Below are 18,102 nucleotides of genomic sequence, written 5' to 3' on the forward strand. Positions count from 1 at the left end.
GAAAAATCAAAGAAGCGGCTCTAATTATGCCAAATGAGACCAATTGTGTCGCAAATTTATCGACAGAATGTAGTAGGATCTGGTTACCCATATTAAAAGAGGAAGTTATTAAAAGGAAAATACCAGTTTTAGTAAGTTAGTAACATATAGAGGATACATCATTCATGTTTTTTAAATAACAAACATATTAAATCCGAATTTGGTGTTTATTGAAAGTAAACTAAATGTACGACCAAATACTTACTATGTCGGGATAGTATTATGAGGTTTTTTTCCTGGTTTTTCCCTCATAATTTACTATGGAATCACTAACAGGAGAATTTTACTGTCATCATGGCATGTGTTTGTCTTTTTAAAGACGAATTACATGCTATGATTTTTTCTGACGGATATTCTCAAGTTAAAGTTGATTTCATGTAATCGAATGAACTATCTTACAAGTAAAGTCGTCCCAGGAACGCAACTCAACAATATTGGAAATATCATTTTATAGTCGTCTACTTTAAAATGTATAATGTATGTCTGAATTGTCAATATAAATGAGTCAGATAAAATTAAATTATTAGCAGAATTTTTCCCAAATAACAAAAAAACAAAATTTGTTTAATTTACTAATGTTTGTATTTTGAGAACGATTTCAGAAGTGGAAATTGAAACGTCAATAAATGCTTTAACCTTTGATTGTGGATTATTCCTATTTAAATAGTAATTACTTTAAAATGCCACAAGAAACTAGCTTCAGAACAATATTAAAATTTTATTGAACATTGATTTCAGGCGGGTAACTGACATTCAAAATCAACGGTCGCTTCAAGCGTTGTTTGTGAGAGAACGTTTCATTCTACACAAAAAGTGCTAATAAATATTTTTGTTTAAAATTATCTCAGCTACATTTTTATTTAAAACATTTTTTCTACGGCGTCCAGATTCTTGGTAAATCGATTTTTTTGCGTTTTTGGGGGTCTTAAGGCGAAGTCCGGGGGTTAAAGCGGTTAACTTTTTTGCATCTTTCTTTGGGGTCCCAAAATTATGGCAAAATTTAGTTTGTTCGTATGATTTTTGTGGTCAACTCTCTGACGACTGGACTATATTAACTCTTGTAATTTTTATTAAAACATATTCGCAGTGGACTGCGTAAAATCTACAGCTTATTGAGCACATATGCCGAAACACATGTTCGACATTACCTTCATTTTATTTGCATTATTTGTAATCTGACATTAGTAGACTTGACGTTTGTCAAACTGAGGATGGCATTTTACTTAGTGTTTTATTATAGTAATTTATATATTATTTAAATTACCCAATAAAGGAATTAGATTTATAAAAAGGTAAGTACAATACCCACTATAGTTAGTTTTAGAAAAGCTTTTACGGTCTTCTTATTCTTTAACGAAACACGACTGCATGATTCCTTGTGTAGATTTTAATGAAAGGTTTATTGTGTTATGGCGTGAATTATTTCCAGTTGCTGTAATTGTTAATTTTATAGTTTTCGGAGTTTTCTTTATTTCTTAGTAAGATATTGGCTTTAGCTATTCTATAACGTTTATGATAATGCCTCCCTCAGTAGTTTTATTCTGGTTTTGTAAGTTTTTGTGTTGGAATCTTTATTTCTATTTGATTTACCGTTAAATGGGGTGAGATTGATCAATTTTAACTTTATTTTTTTATATATTAAACATTTTTGTATTTGTACTCTCTCTAAACACTTCACGTATTATATTAATATCTAAAGAGTAATTATTTAACACAGTTTTGTTATAATTGTTAAGAAAATTAACTTATCTTATAAAAAGAACGGTGATAAATATTAGACCCGTGAATGGGATGAGATTGATCATGATGATTTTATAGCAATAATCAATCTCAAGCCTGACTAATTCGGTCAAACAGTTTTTCGAATTTTTATAAAGGGGTGAGATTGATCTTGCAGGGTGAGAATGATCACACTATTTCTATTGTGATCATTATCAGTTGGCGCTTCGTGAGTCCTGGCCTGCCTCAAAACATTTTTCCATCCTTCCCTGTCGAGTGTCAGTCTTCTCCATCCACTTACTCTAAGCTCCCTTAACTCTTTCATTGCTGATTTCATTGTAGCTAAATAAAACTGTTTAAAATGACTTTAATGATATTCGTTAATACATCAAGACCTAACAAAGGATTGATTTTTTTACATTGTTGCGTGTTCTTGTATCCTTAGAAAGGACATGGGACATATATGTCCCATTATTGTTGAATGGTGGGATAGATAAATCCCATCAGTAAAGAAACAAACTTATATTCAAAATAAAAAAAGTACATTACACAAAAAGAACATTAGTTCTTACGAATGTTGTGGTAAAAAACAATTTTTGCATAGAGGCACATTGCATGCTGTTCAAATAGTCGTAGTTCGAGTTTCTGATTTATTTTGTGAACATCTAAAGCACCTTCTCCTAGTAGCTATCTGTTGTGGCAAATGGTCTCCAAAGTTAATCATGTGTTTCTGTCGTTTAGATATTCTTCCAGAACGGCCACTTATTCGTCTTTTTACATTTGATTTCGATCTTCCTAATTCAAGTAGCTGCTCTGCTAGTGGCATCAGAAAATTCAAAAGTGAAATTTTTGTATTATCTTGTACATTTCTTTTAACCAAATCTTCCAAGAATTTACAATAGCGTACATAACTAATCTAGAAAAAACTTATCTCCACCATTTCGCAGATTTTCGCTCCATATCATATGTGCTAACGCTTTGATCGGCGAGATCTACTCCTCCCATAAAATTATTGTAAAAAATAATTGCTTCTAGACAAGTGAACTCAGCTTTTTCTCCAGTTTTCAGCTTTCTGTTGATAATTCCAATAGGTGCACTGTGACAATTGGATCCGCATCACTTCTTTCGTATCTTTCCATTTAGTCGCTAAAATTCCTTCGGATATTACTAAAACTTCATATTACCCGGCTACGTTTAATCGATTGGTCACATAGGTTCTTCAAAATGGAAAATTTAGGGTGTTTAGTAGCTTAAAAGTGAAAAATCTATCAAAACATAGACACACATCTGGTGACTATATAGTGCTGGCGAGAGTGTCAACAATTCGTTCTCCTAGAGTTCCAGTAGTTGGTGTGGATTTTTTTCCCGAGTAAATATTTAAATCGTATATATATCCTGTGAAAGAATCGCTTCGTTGCCATATTTTTATACCTCTTTTAACTGGCTTCATGGGAAGATACTATTTCAGGACAGATCTTAGTCATTGATTCGTCGATGGACTGATGGGAACTCTCAGTCCTTGCCATTACAAAAGTTAGTTTCAAACAAGAAACAACTTCATCGATGTAGTATGGTTTTGATGTATTACCATTTCTTTCAGGGTTATTATAGTAGGACTTAGATAGCAGGAGTAAACAGCGATCTATTGAAAGAGCTTTTTTTATGAGGGAATTCGAAAGTGGTTCGTAGTGTGAGATAGATGGTAATTTATTGTAATACATAACCATGATATATTATCTTTATCTATATTATCATCTATATTATTATTACCTTTATCAATATTTAATATTGTTATCCCATTTCTCTGGGTAGGAATTTCTTTTTTCGGACAAAAGTTTTGTATTTGGTATCCATTGTGCAGTCAATTGATTCCTTTCAGACTCATCTTCAGATATTACCCCGTTATCAGAACTTTCTTCGTCGGAAGCAGTGATGTTTACATCCACACGGTCAGGAGTATTCTCAGATACTGCATCAGAATCTGAGGCAGCATAATGTTCTTCCTCGGATTCATTTTCAGATATATTAGAGAGGTTTTCAATTTCTTCTTGAAGCTCTTTTTGTATTACAAAACGTCTACGTGATATAGTAAGTCCCCATCCAAACAATACGAATGGGATAAATCCAACCCGGTACAAACTACTACTGGGACACTACTAAAGTCCCATTTATATATATATATATATATATATATATATATATATATATATATATATATATATATATATATATATATATAACTGTTTTGGATGGGTTGGAGTCAATAATATTATCAATAATATTATTGACTCCAACCCATCCAAAACAGTTATATATTTGTTCCAAACGAGTCACAAGTACTTCTTTTTTCTTATTTTTATATATATATATATATATATATATATATATATATATATATATATATATATATATATATATATATATATATATATATATGTATATATATATATATATATATATATATATATATATATATATCTTAAATTATATATAATCGATTAAAAAAACAGAGCAGCCACTTTTTCTGTACGTGTTTAGTTAACATCAATTTCTAGGTTACAGACGTGATATGTGGGTTGCATACTACTAGGTAATGAGGAAGGAATGTCTAAAAATACGGATGCGTTCAAATAACATGGGTTTTGGGGACAAACATATGCAGATTTTTTGAAATCCGCTTGGACATATATGACCCCACAGTAATGTAAGGATTTAATCGTCCTGCACATCGTTCAGATACCTAAGTTTAGGTCGTCCCCTTTTTCTTCCGCCGACCGGCCCATTTAGCATGGTTATTTTAAAAGGATCACTTTCATCCATCCGCATAACGTGGCCCACCTATCTTAGGCGGTATATTTTTATTGTACTATTCTTTATTTATACAAAAAAAAACAGATTTTTAAGAACTACAAATATAATTTAGAACATATTAAAGAAAAAGAAAATTGGATTTAAGATTCTTTTATATTAATTACTCCGCGAAAATAATACATTTGTAACCTATCAGAAATCGTTTCAATGAAGAGAACAAGTACTTTATTAACACATATTAAAATAAAATATTTGATTTATTAATGGCACTTAAATATTTTGAAGCAATGTCCTGTGGACAGCCTCTGGCTACCTGTGCTGACTCTGTCTATAGTAACCTCACACCACTCTTCAGCATGCAGTATTTGCAGTTGCAGCTTGCCTTAAGATTTGCTTTCCAGTTGGCTTGTTATTACGCATCTAAACTAATTTCTTCTTTTACATTACAGTATTTTGGATTATGAATAACGTTAATAGAAGAATGGTTGTTCAGAAGTTTAGCAACAGGCCACCGTTTGACCGTAAAAAGAAAGAAACGAATGGAAATCAATTAAGAAAGTCCTTTCATCACGTTGAACAATCTTTCCGAACGATTATGAGTCATCTAGATGCGATAAAATCTGATTATGACATAAACAATTCAATTATTCCAGAAAATGAGAAAGAGATCAAAATATCACTTAAACCTAAAACGAATATAGCTCCGAAAATTATTCAAACTTTTCAAAACGCCACCCCTAAGAGGATGGTAAACTATTCAAAAAGACCTGAAGGTAAGAAATCAGGGTCTACAAAAAATGTGTCAAAAATAAACTCAACCGTAGATATGCCTGTTCAAACATTGTACAGAAACAAAAACCTGGCGTTTGGCAAGGTGATTCCTAATCACAAAATTATGAAAGATCTTCTTCAAAACTTCGAAAAATCAGAATCTTTTTATGTAAGTACTAGAGTTGATAAGTCTACAAGTACAACGGGTATAATCTGGCCTATAGTTGAAGCAAAAATATGCGGTACAAAAGAAAAGGTATATAAGAAGAGAAATGTTTCGAAAAGACCATCGAAGATTCCAACCCGACGGTGCTTGCATCAAGGAAATCGATCATTTGTGCACACCTCACATGTATCGACAGAAAAACAACTAAAGAGAACGACAAAAACTCAAAGCTTCGTCAAATCTAAACCAATTTTATGTGAAAAATCTGACGGAACGTTTGTTATTGAGCAATCCAAAATAAAAAACAACAGGAATGTTGTCAGAAATCAAACTGAAAAACTTAATAAAATAGGTAATAGAAAGATTAATAGACATTCAATACATCGGCAATTGGAGCCTAAAACTAGGAATTTAAGTAAAAACTATATAGCTATGATGAATTCGGTCAAGAACAGTTGTCCAAAGATTGAGACAAAGACTGATGTCACTAATACAGGTAAATTTATAAAATATTTTTATCCCTTCCTAGGGTTCTCTTTATCTTCTTCAGGTTGTTTTTCCTAATACACATTGGAGACTACCATATTTACTTTGACTTGGTTAACTGCATTCATAAAGAGTCTTTGTATTAGTAAAATCTAAAAAGCCTTAAACCTAGTCTTACTGCAATATTTTTGACTTACTTAAATTAATAATAGCTCATGAGCTCGTTTAATTTTTGTCTCCAATCAATGGTAGTTAAGTTAATATTTTTTGCTCACCAGTGTTGGTTAGTTTTTTGTATCACCTAGTTATTGAGCAATCTGCTTTATATAAATCATCAGCATAGTTTATATTTACAATATACTTCTTAAATAGTGATGATGAGTTTGATGTGATGGTGCATTGTCCTGTAGGTGATCCAGCTGTGAATATTGCTCAAGCCTTTGGTTTTTTTAAATTGTATCTACATAATAATATACCCAATAATCGTAATGTAGTTTTTTCTAATATTAGAGAGTTAAATATCTTAAAAGCAAGCGATTCCCTTGTAGATCCAAGCATCCATCATGTGGGTTATGAATATTGCTTAAACCTCGATGTGAAAGAAACAAATAGAAATAAGTTGTTTTATGATAAGTTGTTTTATGATTTTCGGAATGGCGATTAAATAGTGCTTAACAACTTCCTTATTTTTATAGACTGGCAGGTATATATGGTTAATGATATTGATATTGCTACAGAATTATTCGATGAAGTTCTTTCTATAGGAATTGCTTACTTTTTGCCATTGAAGAAATATAGAACTTCAACTTTTCCCAAGCGGTTCTCTGCTGATCTTAGAAGACTTCTTCTTCTTCTTAAAGTGCCTATCCGTTCCGGATGTTGGCGATCATCACGGCTATCTTTACTTTGTTTATTGCAGCGCGGAACAGTGGTAGTCGTGTTATACCACTTTCGTAAATTTTGAAGCCAGGAAATGCGTCTTCTTCCCGGTCCTCTCTTACCATTTACTTTCCCTTGGAGAATCAGCTGTAGAAGGCCGTAACGTTCTTGATTTCTCATTACATGTCCTAGATATTCCAACTTTTTAGTTTTGACGGTCATGAGAATTTCACATTCTTTCCCCATTCTACGCAGGACCTCCACATTAGTAACTCTGTCAACCCAGGATATACGTAAGATGCGCCTATAACACCACATTTCGAAAGCTTCGAGCCGATTCATAGATGCAACAGTCAGTGTCCATGCTTCCATTCCGTAGAGCAGAACTGTGAATATGTAGCAGTTCAATAGACGGCATTTTGTTTTTTGTTTTGTTTTAGAAGACTGACTATGGAGAAAAAACATGCTCACTATATTTATGCTAATAATCGTTCTGATGTCAATAGCAACAAAGTGCAAACTTTATAAAACAATAATACGCCCAGTGCTCACATACGGATAGGAAACATGGGCAATGACGACCCGAGATGAAGAGTTACTGCTCAGTCTTTGAAAGAAAAGTATTGAGGACCATATATGGCGGAGTAAACGAGCAGGGTCTGTGGAGAAGGCGATATAACTTTGAAGTCTATAGACTTTTTGGTGATGCAGATATTGTGAAGACCATCAAAATAAACCGCCTAAGGTGGGTGGGCCACGTTATGCGGATGGATGAGAGTGATCCCACTAAAATAACTATGCTAAACATGCCGGTCGGAAGAAGAAGAAGGGGGCGACCTAAACTCAGATATCTGGACGATGTACAGCAAGATCTGAGGGAGATTGGAGTGAGGGGCTGGAGAAGACAGACACTCGATAGGGAAAGATGGAAGAATGTTTTGAAGCAGGCCAAGGCTAACGAAGGGCTGTAGCGCCAACTGATGATGAATCGTTTTGATGATGACTATATTAGATTTTCCCACATAAGAGCTGAATATAAACAACTGTCTGAAATTTGCTTCAGAAACTATATCAAAGGTATAGATACTGGCCTAAAAAATGATCCAGAATCATTTTGGAAATATATCAAAGATAAGCGATCTAGTCATAACCTACCTTACTCCTAATTTTATTAGGTCCAATCTGCTACAAATGGTCAAGACATAGCTAATTTATTTATGAACTTCTTCCAAACTGTGTATTCACCAAATAACAACAACTTTTACATACCTATCCATCCATTAAATAGCAACTTTAGTACAAATATTTGTCCTTCTAAGATTATCATGACCGATATTTTTATCGGTCACGCACCGATCATGCACATTAAGCTTACTGCTGGCCTAGATGGAGTGCCTAATTTTTTATTAAAAAAGTGTGTCTGAACCCTTGTAATGCTGTTTGTTATATTGTTTAATAGATCTTTGGAAACCTCTACGTTTCCTTCTTCATAGAAAGAAAGTTATGTTGTTCCTATATTTAAAAATGGTCAGAAAGACATTTTGTAACTTTCTTGGTTATGTAAAGGCTTAATATCTCGATCACAACATAGTTTTCATAGCAAAAAATCCACTGCAACAAATTTGGTTTGCTATCAATCTAATATATTATCTCAAATGAAAGACTACAACAAGTAGATACAATATACACAGATTTTTCCAAAGCATTTGATCGTGTAGTTCACCAAATACTTTTGGGCAAATTAATTATTGTTTGCTTTCATGTCAAATTTGTTGAATGGATTAAAAACTTTACATCTGGTAGAAGTCAAAGAGTTAAAAGAGGTTGTCATCTGTCTGACAGTATCTTAGTAATATCTATAGTTCCTCAAGGAGGCGACACTTCTTCGCTTCTTTTTAATATCTTCGTTAACGACATCACTTCCTGTTTCCTAAATAGCAAATGTTTAATACTGGCAGATATCTTAAAATTTTGGAAAGTTATAGATAGCTTAAAAGATCAAGTTTTGTTGCAGAAGACTTACGCCGACTACAAAATTGGTGCAATCAGAACAAACTCCACTTAAATGTAAAAAAAGTTCTTTTATAAGTGTTTCTCGTAAAGTCAATAGAATTGAAACAAACTGTACTATTAATAATCAGCCACTGAATTAGGTTTCTTCTATTCGGGATTTGGCTATTATTTTTAATGAGAAGCTTACTTTCTGTGACCACATAAACTCTATTTCAATAAAGACATCTAAACTTCTTAGTTTCGTTACTAGGAATTTCAAGTATTTTTCCATCGATTCAACAAGATTAGTGTATTGTTGCTGGGTTCGAACTATTTTGGAATACTGTTCAGTTATTTGGTCACCCTATTTTCAGAATAATATTGATACCATAGAAAGAGTCCAGCATAAATTTTTGAGATATTGTGCTTACCATATCCAGACTACTATTGAAAACCATGATTATTCCCGTATCGAACACCAATTATCTTTACCCTCACTCAAGAACCGTCGTGATATGTCAGGAGCTATATTTATACATAAGATCATACATGGATTTATTGATTGTCCAAAGCTTTTAAGCCAGTAATTACTATTTTAATGGGAATAAGCCACAATTGAAGGTTAAAATACGTTTATTAACGTTTCAATCTCCACTTCGGAAATTGAGAAAACAGTTAAAAAGATTAGTTGTAGATTAGTAGTCTATTGGATCGAAATTTAAATGGATAAAACCATGATACTATGACTAACAAGATAGGATCTTCCCGTAGCACAAAATCGGTCGTGTTCGCGCATGCCGTCATTGGAGATCAGATTTGAATTCTTGTTAAAGTTAAATGGGATTTTTATGCATTCTGTGATGAAATTATTTAATTAGCAAAATAATAATATTAAATAAAGGTTTAATAATTACAATAATCGTACACAAAAGGATATCTCCAAACTATTTAATAAAGATTATTTATTGACACATACAAAAAACTGACATTACGAACGTGCAAGTCTCCAATTACGTCACGACTTATGCGCAATATCTTATCTTCTTAATCATAGTATCATGGATAAAACTACGTCGTAGGAAAATATTGTTTTGCTCAAGTTAATTAAAAAATCTAAATCAATTTTACATGTAGCATATTTAGGGCTTGAACATTTAGTGGTACTAAGGTTTTTTCGATAAAAATAAGTTTGAGTTCTCCAGATTCCATTGTAATAGAGAAATATTCTTGTTTTTTATTTTCAAAAGTACCAATAAATCTAATATTTGACAAAAAAACACATTCCAGATCACTTCGAATGGTCCAGAACAGAAACAGGCTGGTCGATCTCAGACGTGCCTGTAAATAGGCCAGAAGACATCAAATTCCCCAAAGAAACAAAAGAAGCCGTCGAAATAATGATACAGAACTCCAGAAAATTCCTAAGGACACCTTTAGCGAAGTATTTAAAAAACGACGATCAGCTGACTATACAACCAGCAATATCGATAAAAAGGGCGGAAAAGAAGATCGGTCCGTTTACAGTGTCTACTCCAATGGAGCGTGTTTCTAGTTCTAAGGAGAACTGCGCGATCGGAGACCATTATGCAAATAGAGTGCCTTCGTCAAAAGGTAAACAGAAAAATTATTTTATTATTTTTATTATACAAATATGATTGCAAGTTTGTTCTTTTTTTGCCTGAAGTCTACAATGTTCTTTGCGGTGGGGTTATTATTTTTTTTTATAGTGTTCTTAATCTTCAGACACTAACCTCAGCTGTCTTCTTTTTCTCTATTATCTACTTTTTTGATTACATCGAATCAGAAGATGGATCAAGTTTTATATCTGATAAAGAAATGGAGTTTTCAACTTCAACAACATGTAAAAAAAATTGAACCCTAAGAGATGAGCAGGATATATTTGCTATATTTGCTTTAAAAGTTCAATTTGTTGAAGTTTAAAAAGCGCTAACGAAGACGATTTTGTTAAATTGCAAATCAGGTGAAATAAATTAAGCTATTTCACTTAAAAGATTATTCGAAGAAGATAAAAAGCTGTCTAAAGAGGCCATTTTGACGAACCTTGCGAAGATAAACGTTTCCAAAATCCAGAAAGTTTGTTCAAAATGAAAATATTTTATGGTTATTGGACATTATTAAATTGCTTTCTTTCAAAGTACCAAAGAATGAAATTGTTTCCAATTTTAGTGTAATACTCATCTATTAAATAAAGTACTAGAGTTTGTTGAACTATATAAATAAGATATATCTGAATCATTTGCCAGAGAAATTCTCAGTTTTCGGTCCACCTTCAGAGATGAAATAGAAAAGTCAATGTAGTCGTGCATTAAAGAACTTGCTGATTTATTAATAATAAAGAATCATTTTATGTCACGCAGCTTTCCTAAAGTATGTGCTACATTAACCCTGCGTTAGGCGCGTGTTTAAGTATGACTTGGTTGGGCGTGTGGGGGACAGTCGTCACTCATTTTAAATTGTCGTATTTTTGCAAAAAAGATGTTTTTAAATAAAATAGGATGAAAGATAAGTAAATACTGGTTATAATAACCAATTTTTATTCATAAAGTTAAAAACAATACACATTTCAATTAAAAATCTGAGAAAAATGAAAACAAGAAATATTATCAGTCCATTATTAGGTTTTGATTACAAATGTCTTTTAAATGATCAACTCATGCCCACTTGCGGCACTTTATATACCATCTTCGGGTTGTTTGGTCACGTCCCCATCCACAACCATAACATCTCCCACGTGACGATGCTATAGGTGCATCCTGGAGCTCTGGTTCTGGAGCATTTATTAATAGTTTTGCACGTCTACGAATTTTAGCTTGGAAGAGCCAAAATTGTATAGCGGTTGCTGCCAAGTTAACTCTTTCAAAAAACCAACCCTCTTCACCTTTTTATTTAACGCTTACGCTGTAGCATAGTACGTATAAATGTATAAAGAATTTATTTGCGGCTATATACAAAATATCGTAAAAGCGTAGCAAAGCGTAACCAGAGTAGCAAAAGTACCCATTTTTTGCACAAATTTGATCAACAAGATCAACGCCTACCTATATTATAGAACGAGACTATCTCTAGTTTTTGTTTGCCATATGTGGAGTTATCTATTGCATCGTCAAAAGTCATACTAGATAATAAGAGAACCACTGTTAAGGGTACAGTACAATATGATACTATTGTACAATCATTGTGAAAACCAAAAACGGATATCAATGGTTGTCTTTCTTTTCTTGGTAACAGTTCTTTTGTTATTTCTTCCTAGTAAACAAATTATCACCGGTAATGTTCCTGTTTGTATATTTTATCGGTTCTATCAAGCGTAAACAATATCTTCTGCCGAATTACTTACTAAATAAGGTCAATCAGGCTTTGTTCCAACTTATGGTTTCAGATTGACAGTATAGGCTGTATGCTATCAACTAAGGCAAAAACTTTCAAACCATACTTAGCTGGTTTACTAAGAATGTACTGGCGAAATGAACACTTGCCTCCAAATGCCAGTAATTGTTAGTCGACTGTTGTATATAGTCGGTTCGCTATATTTACGCGGGTTTCGGATTAACAAAATTATGCTTATGACTTATTGATAACCAGTTGCAGTAAACGACTTCCCAGAAAATTAGGTAAAAACTGCATTAATGGTCATATTTTAAAATACATTAAAATAACATTAGTGTAGGTATAAATTTGTTACAATATTGCAGTTGAATTGATTCTTTGCCAGTGTTGATATTGTATGTTTGGTGGAAATATTTAAAAATGCCTAGACGTGTGTTAGATGTAGATAGTCTAATTTGTAGTGTACATAAGTATTTTACGGATGAAAAAGAAAATGGCGGTCCTTTAAAATCGGTAATGTCTGTTCAACAACGCGTATGTGATGCTCTAGGAATTAGTGAAACCAAACTAAGAGGAGTATTACAAAATCGCAATAATGAACGGCCGAAAGAAGATCACCGAAAAACTCGCCTATCATTGAAAACGAAAGATATTCCAGATGGAAAAAAATTTGAAATTCGTGATACCATTTCTCGAATGCGAGCCAACAAGGAACATGTGATCTTAAATACATTTCTCTCGGAATTAAAAGATAGAAAATTTGACGAAATTGGCAGAACAAGTCTATGGCAAGTGATACATAATTTGGGTTTCAAATTTCAAAAGGAGGATAACAGAAAAGCCCTTTGTGAAAGAAGTTCTGTTGTGCATAAAAGAATTAACTTTCTAAGAAAATATTCTAAATTAAAAGAAGAAAGGGCAAATTTTATATATTTAGACGAAACATGGATATTTCCTAGGGGTGCAACCAAGAGAATATGGCAAGATGGTAACGTAAAGTCCATCAAACATACTGATGGAGAAGGGAAGCGACACACAATTTTACATGCAGGGGGGAAATCGGGTTTTATAGAAGGTGCTGATTTAATATTTTTATCTAAATCAAAATCAAGTGACTATCACGATAATATGAACACAGAAATGTTTGTAAAATGGTTACATGAAAAACTTCTCCCAGGTTTAAGTGAGCCCAGCGTAATTATTTTAGACAATGCACCTTATCTGAAGTATTAAACAAAAGTCCAACGAATTCTTGGACTGTTAATAAAATTAAAGAATGGTTGACAAAACATATACCATTTACACAACATATTTTAAAATCAGAATTATTACGCTTGGCAAATATCCACGCAAAACCAAAAACCTTTGTTGTGGATCAGATTATTGAAAGTTACGGTCATCAAGTTTTACGTCTGCCACCGTATCATTGCCAGTTTAATCCCATCGAATATATATGGGGAATAGCAAAACAATATTATGACAACCATATTGGGCCTAACGGTTATAGCGACGACGCAGTTCGGGAAACTTGTCGAAAGGCACTTTCAATTGTAACTCCAGAAGTGTGGTGCAACTGTATATTCAAGTGCGAGAAACTAATAGAGAATTGGTGGACTCGTGAAAATAAAATAAACGAAATAAGTCCAATCATAATAACAATTAATGGTGATGACAGTGATGATGATGACGATTATGATATTTTTGATGATAATGACTGATTTTCATTTTGGTTGGCAAGTTAAATTTTTTTATTTTTCATTAGAAATTCTCTCCATGGAACAAATATACATAGACCATATTTTCTGTGTGAAGTGTAATATAAAATTATTATTAGGTTTATATTAGCCACATTAGACTCCATTAATGAAGTAATTCTCCTTATTATACTGTCAATTATATAAAAGAATTTTCCATTATTATTTAATTAAAAAAAGTTATGGATTATTTTTCATTTCATTTGACCAGTTGATATTTCGCCAAAGAGCAGGTAATTAAAACTGGGTACTTACAATAAAATTTTTAATCCGAAACCTGCGTAAATATAGCGAACCGACTATAGTTGCCAGCAGTGTAATATTTTTGACAGTTGTTGTTAAATATAGTCATAACTTCGCTGATGGGAGCTAATTTATCAATTTCTCGCCTCTGATTTCTATCGTGTATATTATCCAACAGAATACATCGCAACAAAAATCTAAATCGCTTCTCGCTCATCGATAAATAACAGGATTCTAGACCTTTCCGGTTGAATTATCCCATAAGTCCCTGAGATCTTTTCTAGAACACCACAACGAACTTATTAGATGAAGCAATCCAATGAAATCTTTTATTCCAAAAGTTTTAGTATGTCTTGAATCTCTTTCACGAAAAAAATTTTCTCCCATTTTATATATAAAGGTATTCGTACAAGTGAATATAATTCCCAAAAATAGCTCAAAAATATCTAGTTCATTGCGTGTTGCACGAACCTTGTCTTTTGAAGAAAAAATATGAATAATATATAAATATTTCGAAAAATAAATTATAAAATATGTACCTGACATCAAAACGTAACATAGTTAGGCACACGGGTGACAAGCGTCAAGCAATAACCTTTATCCAGTAACAACAACTAATTCCCGGCGGCAATTTGATCTCAAACAATTGAGACGATGAGTTTACTTATTCAGTCTTAATATAAAAGTACATGCGCGGTGACAAGGCCCAACCGAGCCAGTTGAGTACAATGAGCGTAAATATATGCGTAGTTTACGTCTGACACCCCCGCGACTAACGGATGGTTAATGTTGTTTGTTACAATACCTGTGACTACAACTAGTGCTGAATGGACATTTTCGAAACTGAAATTAATAAAAACCTATTTAAGAAACTATATTGGACAAAACGCGCTACGTAACTTCGCTATTCTGTCTATTGAAATATCTATTGTACGATCTTTAAACTTTAATGATGTTATAATAAGTTTGCGGAACCGAAAGCTCGTAAAAAGAATTTTATTAATCTTCTTCTTCTTTTTATCATATATACATGACTCTGTCTGTTTTTCAATGTGCCTCCAGTAAGTCGTCCGTCGTTTCATCGTTTTCGTGGTCTTCCTATTGGGGAATCGTCTCTTGCCGTCTTTACTACTCTATTTGTTATCATTCGCGTTCTATTCTACTCTTCTATTTCTTATCCAGTTCTTGATGTTCTCCACCTTGCATCTACGTCGTATATCTGTACTTTTTAGCTCTGACCCATAGTGTCTTACCATCAATTTTTTTAAGTGTTTTCATCTCTGCTTTTTCTAATATCATTTTTGTTCTCTCTGTGTCAGGTCTTGTTTCTGCCGCGTATGTCATTATTGGTCTGATGACTGTTTTGTAAATTCTGCCTTTCATTTCTTTCCCGATATTTTTACTTCTCCATATTGTTTCATTCAGGCAGCCTGCGGTTCTGTTTGCTCTATTCCCTTGATCTTCCACTTCAGTTTCGAGCTTTCCGTAGCTAGATAATGTGATGCCTAGATATTTAAACTCCATCACTTGTTCTATTATCTGACTTTCCAGCTCCAATTTACATCTTAGTAAATTTGCTGTTTTAACAATGCATTTTGTCTTTTTTGGGGAACTTAACATGTTAAATTTTCTGGCAGTTCTATTAAATTGGTGCAGCATACGTTGTAAATCATCTTCACTTTGAGAGAGTAGTATTGCGTCGTCTGCATAGCAGATTATTTTAAGTTGTTTTTCTCCCATTTGGTATCCTTTTTTAGTTCTTACTTTTTTTTTTATTTCATCCATAATCAGGTTAAACAATAGAGGACTCAGGGAATCTCCCTGTCTTATCCCAGTGCCAACTTGAATAGGGTCGGTTAGTTCTTCTTCTACTTTTACTTTTATTGTGTTGTTTTGGTAAATATTTTCGATCGTTTTGATTATTCCTATAGAGGTATTTCTCTTGCGTGCAGTAAGTGGATAATGTCTTTTAATTTGACCCGGTCAAATGCCTTCTTAAGGTCCACGAAACATAGATGTGCCGGTTTGTTAAATTCTAACGATTTCTCTTGCACTTGCCTCATTATAAATATTGCGTCGGTGCATGATCTTTCCTCCTGAAACCTTGTTGTTCTTCTGCTAGTGTTATAATTTCATTCAGTTTATTTGTTATCACTTTGATTGTTAATTTTAGTGTTGTGTTTAATAAATTAATTCATCTGTAATTTTCCGGGTCCGATTTGTCTCCCTTTTTGAAGAGAGGTATTATGAAGTAGGTAGTTGCCGTAGTCGTCTTCATAAGACCGTAGTCGTCTTATGAAGACAACTACGGCAAGAAATATGGACAATTTTATTAATAAATATCTTTTAAACCTATTATTTTATTATAAATATATGTAATACCTATGCTTTTGAAAATTAGATATTTAACTAAAATGGACGCAATGTTACTGTGGGTACCTATATAAATGATTTATTAAAATCAAATTACAACGTGACGATTGTAAGGACAGATGGTAAGGTTACGCCACTGACTGTTCGTCAAGAAAATTCTATCTCAGAATATACCTATCGAAGTGTCATTTTACAAAGAAATCATTAGCTCTATTGCATGCACAGCTTACAAAATAATTATTGTTATTATAATAATGAGAATTACAAAATATCTTTTAAAGTAGGTATATAAAAAAGATGTTATAACTAGTAAAAATATCTACCTACGTTATTAACTACTGTATAATTTATTTTTCAGGAAATTCTCGAGTACATTGTAAGAGAGGATCAACTCAAAAACAGAAGGTTTTAAAATAATATTTCTAATGTACGCACAAAATAAATTGTCAGTCCTTGTTTTGTTTTTATTTGTACACTTGAGTATTAGATAAATTCAACAATAATTTCATTGAACGCAGTATTGAAACCAGGATAAAATACAAGGAAAAAATAGTGGTCAGAAAACAAGTTGCAAAAAATCAACACCGTTAAAATAGATACATGCCAGTCGAAAACTTAATTGGCACATCGCTCCAACTGGTGACAGGTAGCACTCTTAGAGTGCACACTCAGTAAAAAACATATTTAATTTAAATAAAAATATATTCGAAATAAAATAATAAAAAAATAACAATTATATCTTAGATAATATGTATAATTTAAATGTCAATACTAGCGACCACGGATTACTATCGTCGTCTCGATGACCCACTGTTCAATATCTACGAAAAATAAAATATAATTAATGTCGTAAAAATCGAAACGAAAATACGGTGTTATAATATACATAGGCTGAAGAGAAGGAATGATGGGTTAGAGGTAGACGGATCGATCAACACTCGATTCGGCAAGGAGCGGGAAGTGACTGATCAACACTTAGACAAGGAACAGGTATGTCTCAAATCAACATTCTAAGATCGGTTCGGAGCTAGCTACCAATAGATCAACACTCTAGCAGAAGTGATTCTCTTTTGCGGCATACCCTATTTTATACCGTTGGCTGTCTTCCACCTCTATCGCCGATCGATGGAAGTAGAACTTAGCGGGGGGACATCATTACAAATTGTAGCAAACAGTCAGCACCATCATTATTAGCCAGTTTTAAGACCACTGCAAGACATAGGCTTCTCCTGTTTGTATCCAGAGTGCACGGTCTTGTGCAGTACGGATCCAATTTTTCGCCATCTTTCGAAGATCATCTTGCCTACATGTAGGTGGTCTTCCTCTGTTTCATTTATCTGTTCTTGGTCTGCATTCTAATGACTTACTTGCATCCTACCCAGTTCTCCAGGAGAGGTCCATTTTAATCTGCCAGCTCTCTCCCCAACATCTGTAACTTTGGTTATGTTTCGTAGATCTTGAAGAAAACACAGTGATCGAAGACTTTCCGCTTTAGGTTATCGGGTATATTACCGTTTAAAT

The 18,102-nt window shown here is 33.1% G+C and overlaps 1 protein-coding gene across 1 annotated transcript; it reads left to right on the forward strand.

Annotated features, from left to right (window-relative positions):
• Positions 1-1,217: 1,217 nt before the first annotated feature.
• LOC140447371 (uncharacterized) lies at positions 1,218-17,036 on the forward strand. The gene is made up of 4 exons (XM_072539982.1): positions 1,218-1,331; positions 5,019-6,002; positions 10,151-10,474; positions 16,940-17,036. Exons 2-4 carry the CDS (start codon positions 5,030-5,032, stop codon positions 16,996-16,998), a joined length of 1,356 nt encoding a protein of 451 aa, XP_072396083.1. The 5' UTR covers positions 1,218-1,331; positions 5,019-5,029; the 3' UTR covers positions 16,999-17,036.
• The last annotated feature ends 1,066 nt before the right edge of the window (positions 17,037-18,102 follow it).

The sequence above is a fragment of the Diabrotica undecimpunctata genome, chromosome 8, assembly GCF_040954645.1.
Source record: "Diabrotica undecimpunctata isolate CICGRU chromosome 8, icDiaUnde3, whole genome shotgun sequence".
Taxonomy (NCBI): domain Eukaryota; kingdom Metazoa; phylum Arthropoda; class Insecta; order Coleoptera; family Chrysomelidae; genus Diabrotica; species Diabrotica undecimpunctata.

Bases quoted from the DNA above. Each gene is read 5' to 3' on its own strand.
- LOC140447371 (XM_072539982.1), top strand. From the start codon at position 5,030: ATGAATAACGTTAATAGAAGAATGGTTGTTCAGAAGTTTAGCAACAGG. The intron at 6,003-10,150 runs GTAAATTTATAA...AACACATTCCAG, and splicing joins GACTGATGTCACTAATACAG to ATCACTTCGAATGGTCCAGA. The intron at 10,475-16,939 runs GTAAACAGAAAA...TTTATTTTTCAG, and splicing joins TAGAGTGCCTTCGTCAAAAG to GAAATTCTCGAGTACATTGT.